The following is a 9,170-nucleotide window of genomic DNA, read 5'->3' on the forward strand; positions in this document are numbered from 1 at the left end:
CATTTTGTAGATTTAGTGGCGAGAGTCGGTCTCAAAATGAATACCACAGTTTTGTGTGGCCTTACTGAGCATGAAAGTCATTAGTAGTGTTAAATGGTCAGTGAATTGGGAGGCTTGGCTGCTTTGCTTGGCGCTCAATAGCCAACTGAAAGAAAATTAACATCTGCTGTGCTGGGAGACCAGCGTGTTCTCTCGTTTTCTCCCTCTTATACTCTCTCACAGCCTTTCTCTTAATATTCGGACAGAGAATCAACAGTGCCACCTTGTGAAGGGAAAAAAGTCAGATCGATGCAGAACACTTCTGTTTAATTCAGCAGCTTTTAATGGGAGAGACGCATATAGCGCAACATGCTAATGGCTAAAGGTCTTGGCTAGACAGAGTAATGGGATGCAGTTAAACAAATATCAGTAGTGTTTGTAGTTATGCAGGTGGGGGAGTTTGTTGTCAGTACACTTGTGCACACAAGAACACTAAATAAAGCAATGTTCATAGTCCAGCAAGCAAGTTGTGCAGAAAATGAAGTGGTCATTCCTGCACATTTTCATGTGCACATCATTTATGTCTTAATATATTAGATACAATGTTAAACGCATACATTTTTATGAGCAAATGTTGTATTTTTTTCCCTCAACTTCTAAAATGAAAAAAAGGGTCATTTACTAAGAAATTTCCCAAGTGTTTACCTTAAGATATTTTTTTTTTTTTTTTTTTTTTGCTGAACACACACAAAAGATATTTTAAAGAATGTGGGTAACCAATCACTTGATTGTCACTATCGACTTTCATAGTATATATATATTTTTTTTCTTTACTATGGAAGTCAATAGGGACCATTAACTGTCTGGTTACCCAAAAGTCTATTTTTTTGTGTGTGTTAAGCAGAAGAAAGAAACTCATAGAAAAAAAACTCAAACTCAAGCATTATATGCTTAAAGATGAATGACTTGTGTTCATCAGTTTGAGTAAAAGCAGCTCTTGTAGCTTTTATCTTTCAGTCTTTTAACATTTTCTCTATGTCCATTCCTGTTAGGTTCAATCCTGTTAACTGTTTTGGCATTGTGGAAATGATCAAGTTTTAATTAATAGAATTTATAGGTCTAAGCTTAACCTATTAACCTTAGAGAAATTACTTTACAAGCATATAAGTTTGTATGGTACTTCATAACAGCAATGAACAAGCAAATGGATTATTAGAGCTTGGTGTTGTCTAAAAATATTACAATCAAAAGCACACTTTTTATATTATAATAACCACTGCATTAAATGCAGTGTTGAATGATGTCTGAGCACACAAACTATTCGCTGCTGTGCATCAGAATTAGTTGAAGTGTGGTTTTTATTAAATTATTTCCATTTATTCCAATCATTTTCATAACATTTTCACCTTTTTCATCAGTGTTAAATACATATTCATGTTTCTCTGATTAGGCTTGTTTAATTGCCATTGTGAGCATGTATGAATAAAAACAAACCCAGCCTTATCCACATCTACCGCTCTTGATTTTGCCCTCCAAAGAAGTCACAAGCACGTGATGACATCAGGCTTGAGCAGAAACATGTGAGGAACTGCCATATGGTCCAGAGTCTTTGCCAGTGTTATCTTGGAATGAGTATCACCCTGATGTGATCTATTTCCTGATTGCATACTTCCCACAATAAGGCTTTTATTTCATTTTCATTTATTTGCTCTCTCGGATCTCTTAGTAAGAAGAGACACGTTTCGACCTGCTGTGTTGGATATGTGGAGGACGTGGTATTGATTGACCATGCTACCCTGGAACAGAAGCTCTATCATAAGGTTAAAGGTTAGAGAGGTGAGAATGGTGGGAATGAACCGGAGGTTATCTTATCCTTCCCATTGTTGTGCAACCCCCCAAAAAATAGCTGTATTTTTCCTTAGAACTAGAAATTAAAAATCCATCTATTTGGAAGCAAACATAAATTGCTACCAGCCTCCTAGTGTTTTTGTTTTCAAAATTGTATTATTGTCTTTATTTATGCACTTTTATTCTTTTAAAGTTTGAGATTCAAAAATAAAAAGTTGATTTATCTCTGTGCATTTGATCTCAAGAAACTGAGAGGCAACAAAGCTCTATGTACAATGAAGTCCAAAGTCTAAAACCACTTTGAAAATCGGAGGAACGAAAAATAGGAATAAACAAAGTTTTAAGATATTTAAGTCATTTAGAATCATTTGCAATAGTTGTCTTAGACTTTTGGACCCCAATTACAGCATATGCATACTGTGCATTTTATTTAGTCCAGTATCTCCCAACTGTGTCCCAGTGACAAGAGCAAGCCTAACAGCAAAAGATCAATGCTGCAAACTAAAATATCTGTCATTTATTTGCAGGACTAATGAGGAATAAACTGAGGCAACCACAGAAAGTTTTACAGAAGTTACTTCCACCACTGTGAAACTTAAACTCTTGCTACAAAAGTAAATTAGGTTTTTATCTATAAAAATCAGACCACATTATGTTGAGACCAGTATCAAAAATGCATATATTGTGCAATTGTTTTTAATAATGACTCGCTTAATTAGAATCAAATCAATTTATTGCAGTTTACAAAGAGCTACATAAAGATTAGCAGCCTTATGCAGAGTTGGACCTCACACTGTAGGATTGGTAATCTTGCCCATGAAGAGGATGCTCTTGGTGCTGTCCTCTACAATCATTACCAAGAAAGGTCGGTTGAGCATCACAGTGTCTGGCAGGGACATGGGCATGATTTCTATCGTGGTTGCAGCCGCTGCCTCTGTGCCCTTCTCATCCACGCTGATGACTGCCTGATGGACAACCTGGAAATTGGGTCCAAAATGTTAACATCAAGCATTTACAAAATCTTTACATCTAGCAACCATTGGTGTGCTACAAGAGGTACAAACAAGACCACACATACCTCTGACACCTTGACTTTGACCTCTTCTGTCATGCCAGAGAAATCTGCTGCATCACCGAATGCATCAGTCACTCCCATGTCCTCCAGAATGGGTTTCAGTTTGGAAGTTGCGGAGATGGAGAACTTGGGCATAAACAGGTCCACAGAGCTGAAGGGCAGACAAGTAAAAGATGGTATATGGGTAATTTTCAAAGTTCCCAAACTTCTGTGTAACTAAACAACAATCAATCATCAGGTCTTCAGGTTTAACTAAAACATGGATTTAAATCTCAAGGTGTCACCGGTACTACCTTCTGAAGAGTTTTTCATGCCAGTCCTTAAGATGGTGTCTGCAGATGTATTCTTCAACCTCCTTCATCTTTCCATCATCAGGAAGAACGATCATCATGGAAGTATTGCCTTTGTAGGGCACCATCATGACCGTAGTGCGGTTGGCAACGTCTTGATAGATGTCATAGCGGCCGGTTCTTTTCATCATGTCAACTTGCACAGTGGTGTCCTTGTCCACTTGGAAGTCAGCTTTGTGAGTCAGCTGTGCATCAAATGGCTTATCCCACTTCCCTATCGGGACAAAATGCAAGAACTTCAGGTCAGCATCAACCGAGACTTATCAAAGATCAAATACATGAATATTGTCAATTGAAAGAGAAGTTTATTTAATACCTCTGAAGTACATATAGTTTATCAGCATCATCACTGTATCAGGGTTCACGTCCTTCACCATGTTGGTGATCTTGTCATGGGTTTTCTTGGCGATGAACTTGTTGATCTCTTCTGCTGCAATTTCTGGCTTGGAGAAGTCAACGCTGAATGCTTCGCTGTTGTAGTGGTGCTGAACGTCCTTCAGGAACTTGTCAACCACTTTGAAGCCTTCTCTGATGGCTACACCAGCTCCTGCCTCCAGCTGCATGGCTTCCTGACTGTGGCCCAGCATGTGGATCAAGTGCTCATAACCCTCATTGACCTGGTCAGCCTGCAACTTGCTGTAACCCAGAGTGCTGTATATCTGTGAAAGAGTGCTGCCCTTGGCACCCACAGCCAGCATGCTCAGAGCCATTGCGATACCGACTGGGGAGAAGAAAATGTTCTTGCCTTGTGCATCAGGATGGAACGCAAGTTTCTTGTAGAGGGAGAAGGCGAAGTCAGCATTGTGTGGAGCAAGCAAATGGCAGGCATCGTCCCCATCGTGGCTGGGGTGAGGTTCATTCTCGCCGTGGTGAAGATGGTGGTGGTGATCAGCTGTGTGGCCACCGTGGTCATGACCATCGTGGCCTTCGTGGGGTGCAGCCCAGGCTGTTGCTACCAGCAGGGCAGCAATTGCACAGTAATACATTTTCCCCCACATTTTTTTCACCTGTGTTTTATGATCAAAGGGTACAGAATTTCACAAACGGATCTTAAAATGTGTGACACAAATCTTTCACATAGTAACTATTTCACTATTTCCAGCTCTAATTCAGTTACAGTCATGGCACTTCTGGAGAAACAATTAATGTCACTTACCATCAAAGTCCTCTTGACAGGAGACTGTTTGGATGGAGTGGAGTCAATTTATAGTCCTTCATAGATCAGCTGAGTAAAATCTTTAAACATTAACCCGTTTCCACCCCCGTTCTGTGAACACAATCACTCATGATTAGCTGTTGCTCTAAATTCAGTGATGCAACACACTTTTGGACTTCAGTGTCACATGTTTTCGATACTTAAATTGTGTGTGCATGCTGGTTGATGGGATTTAGATAGAAGAAAAGACAAATGTCAATCACCAATTCACTAATACACTATATTGCCAAAAGTATTCCCTTCTAATGAACAGGTTTGACTAATTTAGTAATTTCCATGAGTACAAACCTTTATGTTTAAGCATATAATTATATTGTAGGGGATTGTGTTCTTCTAATTTTACAGCAACAGTTTTGACAGAACCTTCTCCAATTCTAACATGGCAATGCCTTTGTGTATAAGGCAAGGTTCAAAAAGAAATGATTGATTCAGTCAGTGTGGAGAAACTTGACTGGTCTGCAGAAAGCAAAGTCCTAATCTCAGCTGAACATCTCTGATGTGACTTTAAATGCAGATCTTGAGTCAAAAACCCATCACCAAACACCAATGACTTGTACATACACTATATGGACAAAGGTATTGGAACACCCCTTCTTTAGAACAGAAAAAAGGCACTTCCAAAACTGCGACAACAAAGATGAAAACAACTCATGTATTTATAAATTGTATTTCCGTCTCTGTTGCAACCGTTTTAGAAGTGTGAAAAATTACTGTACCCATAGTTATGACATTGGTCTTTGGTGATGAGTTTTTGGCTCAAAGACTGCATTTAAAGTCCCTCCAGAGATGTTCAGCTCAGATAAGGACTTTGCTTTCTGCAGACCAGTCAAGTTCTTTCACACTGACTGAATCAATCATTTCGTTTTGAACCTTGCCTTATACACAGAGGCATTGCCATATTAAACACAATCCCTTAGAATATTATTATATGCTTAAACATTCGGATTTGTACCCATGGAAATTATTACAGTAGTCAAACCTGTTCATTAAAATGGGGTGTCCCAATACTTTTGGCAACATAGTGTATGACTGTCTACCTCTCAAAGTGTTGATCAAAAATTTCTTCACATCTTAAGATGCATTTTTTTTTTTGCCAACAATTGCTGATGCTGACTCAGTAAAGATTTATGTATTCATCTTTATTTATGTACTTGTCAAGGCATTGTGTAAGATTGTCTCTTTTTGTAGGATGAATAATTTGTCGTTTCAAAACTACATAACCTGTAACTTTATCATATACAATTAAAATACATAGATTATCAAAATAAATAAATAACATTGTTGTCTCCCCTCTTTTATATTGGGGTTCATCCACTATGATACATCAACCAGTGATATACTGTAGTGTCAGAGAAGGGTGCTTAAGATTAATACTCTCACATGAGACAACACCACATGAACTCCTTTGAGGGATGTATACAACTGGAGAACATATAGTGAACACCATGCTTCTCAGGTGAGTCTCTAAAGTATATGTTTTTTTTCCAAAGCAAACTATGGTAGTTGGATCTCTGCAAACCTGTCAAAGGGAGAAAGGAAATCAATGTTTTAGACAGTGCGCAATGTCACTTTCTCTTCGTTTTATTGGCATGTTTACAACAGCTGAATTCAGAATGAAGCTTCTTGAGCTTGTTGTTTACAGAGCTGCAATTGGCCACAAACAGAATGTCTGGCCTAAGACAGTGCCTTCTGTACTGGATTAGATTTAAATATACAGTGGGGTCCAAAAGTCGGAGACCACTAGTGTAAGAAAGTTTTTTTCTTTTTTTTCTTTCTTTACAGATTATATTATCAGCATAACATACTGAGTGAGAATGTATTGATTCCCTGGTATTTTTTATGTACCCCTTTTGCTCTTAAGGCAGAGGCTGTAAAAGAGGATCCATTATCTTTTCAGTCTTGTTTTTGTCATTTTCACAACTTTTCTTACTTGAAAAACATAGTATGTCTCTTACCATTTCCCTGGTCAGCCACAAACCATTTCATCCATATTTATCAAACATTACTCTACAACCATGTACATGTCTCTGTCCCCAAAGTTGGGTGTCAGTGAAAATATTGAGGTCTTGATCACGGCAAAACAAATATAAGACTTCCATTCCATCTCCACAAGTTGGAGCATCTTGTGTTTCAATAGAAGTAAAGAAAATTGAACTTTTACATGGAGTTCTTTCTTTCTTTCTTTCTTTCTTTCTTTCTTTCTTTTTTTTTTTTTTTGTATACTCTACGATTTACAAAACAATGCTTGTCTCACATTACATACATTTTCCTGCATTATATATCTTCTCAATATGTATGTCCAATATTCCCAGTAATTTGTATGTCCTGAAGTAATTGTATCATATTATATATTATATTCTGTTTATTTCTAGGTTTAAAACAAATGTTGAATCTCTGATTTTCAATGTGGTCTCAGACTTTTAGACCCCACTGTACTGTATGCTTACACACATAAATACAGAGATAAGATCAAAGGTTTAGCCATTGAGAGACTGTTCTCTGGGCAATTTAACATCCCTCTTGGCAGCAGGAATAGTCTGGCAAGCGTGTGTATAGCAACTTCACACAGTACCATAATAGGGTCATACTACTACATTTGAACTGAAATTAAATATTGTTCTTGCTAAAATATAGCAACCTAGGCTAGAAAAAAATGCCTCTATCTACGTTTTTGTAAAACTCAACATCCCTATACATACAATTCACTGCAGTTTCCAACTGAAAAGAACATTTGAGAAAGAACATTAGAGGCAGTAAAAAGGCAACAGCAATGGCAAAACATCAAGGTATGGCCTTAAACATTTTTACCATAGTGCATGATTTGAAAACTAATACACTTTGACTTTTGCATCACATAAATTAATCCATGTATGCCTTTTTTGACTTAATAAACTTGCTCGGTAGCCCACCTGGTACAGCATTGCACTTGAGATATGAAGCACTTGGGTTTGAGTATCTTGAAATATTGGTCTGAATAAGCTCAAAGACTTATAGAATCAAATAAAAACCGCATGTTTGCTTTATCAGATGTGTTTTTATCTCATGATTGATTTTGTCACTATCTGTAAGGTTTAAGTTGAATTTAGTGTAGGTGGTATTTCTAACTGTGAAGATACATAAACCATTTCCACATTTAAATTCTCACAAAACATTCAGGAAACAACAAAAATCCTTTTGTTGAAATGTCGCAACAGGGACATATTTCCAATGAGCCTAGGTCCAATAAAATTTGTCAAGTAAATTTGTCTGCCCTCTTACTGCCCCTTTGTGGTGCCTCCAACTCTGGGAGGTTCCTGGTTCACAATTGCATATGGAATCAGCATCATGCTTAAGATAATAATGAGCAAGGGTTGTTTTGTAAAGGACTATAGGTTATGAATGATCAGGAAGGCATATGTTCCACAGAGGCCACTGTGAAGTTAAGCAACTCATCTATTAAGTCTTTTGAGAGCAGGTCATGTGAGATCCTCACTATCTTCCCAAGGGCAAAGGAGAGTCCAGTTGAGGAGTAAAGAAGGTTTTCCCTCTCCTTCTTCATGCTTTAAGCAGCAAACAAGCCAAACACAAGGTTATCATAGAGCATTAGGGCATCCATAGTAGCTTCCATACCATTTAGTGTCTGCCTCTCATCTCTTAGGTTTGTCCAATTTGCCTCTAGCAAAATAATATTATACATAATCTCTTGATAGCTCACTGCTGCACAAAAACCACAGCTAGGGATACACATAACTGTCCAAACTCCTCTTCGGATCGTTTTCCAAGGGAAATGTTGAAAGACACTGACATTGATTGGTGGCCCTGACCTTGATGGCAAACAAACACATTCTCAGAAGCTGTTGGCTTGCTGTAGTGAGGGCACAAATCTCACCCAGCCCACGCTTGGTCGTACATATTTGAACAGTTTGGCCTGCTTTATCTCCCCTAGATCCACACACATTGTTTGATTGCTGGGATGAACTGAACGTCTCTTTATTGCTGCATGTAAGCACTTGTTGCAAATTGCGCACATTTACATATCTAATAAAGGGTTAAACACATTTAAACTACTGTTCTGAGGAGAATAATATATATATATATATATATATATATATATATATATATATATATATATATATATTAGGGCCGGGACTTTAACGCGTTAATTTAGATTAATTAATTACACAAAAATAACGCGTTAAAATTTTTTAACGCATTTTAATCGCACTTAGTTTTGCACCGCGGAACGTTTCTCACTGGATGAGATTCGGCGGACCGATTATACTGGAGCACCAACTAGCGTTCAGACAAGCTGCGTCCGTCCTAAATAGTATTGTATGTCCCAAATCGTAGTATGTTTAAAAAAGTATTCCAAAGATTCCCGGATGGTCTACTACTTAACGATCAATGCACACTCTAACGGCTAATATTGCCCACAACACACTGCGCCGTGAACGAGGATTCGATTAGAACTACAAACACGCATAAAAAGTGTTAAAAAACTACAAACATGGAGGATATGCGCGACCAACGGACAGGTAGAGAAAGGGGTTTGAGTGATAAATAATCAGTGTGTAACCTGATAAAAATATTTTTTAAATGTTATCCGCGTTATATTCCATGTGCAGCAACATTTATAATGATAGGTTTGGTCATTAACGTTTAAATGCATAATTAAGCAAACACAAGAGCAGAGTTCTCGGCATGAAAGACTCGTTAAAGAACG

General features: G+C 37.8%; 1 protein-coding gene across 1 annotated transcript; it reads right to left on the reverse strand.

Moving 5' to 3' along the window:
• Window positions 1–2,542: 2,542 nt before the first annotated feature.
• Window positions 2,543–4,539, reverse strand: LOC141283154 (alpha-1-antitrypsin homolog). The gene is made up of 5 exons (XM_073816431.1): window positions 4,409–4,539; window positions 3,569–4,259; window positions 3,196–3,466; window positions 2,906–3,053; window positions 2,543–2,804 (listed from the first exon to the last, which is right to left on the reverse strand). Exons 1-5 carry the CDS (start codon window positions 4,409–4,411, stop codon window positions 2,616–2,618), a joined length of 1,302 nt encoding a protein of 433 aa, XP_073672532.1. The 5' UTR covers window positions 4,412–4,539; the 3' UTR covers window positions 2,543–2,615.
• Window positions 4,540–9,170: the final 4,631 nt, after the last annotated feature.

This window comes from Garra rufa, chromosome 13 (genome assembly GCF_049309525.1).
Source record: "Garra rufa chromosome 13, GarRuf1.0, whole genome shotgun sequence".
In the NCBI taxonomy this organism is placed as follows: Eukaryota; Metazoa; Chordata; class Actinopteri; order Cypriniformes; family Cyprinidae; genus Garra; species Garra rufa.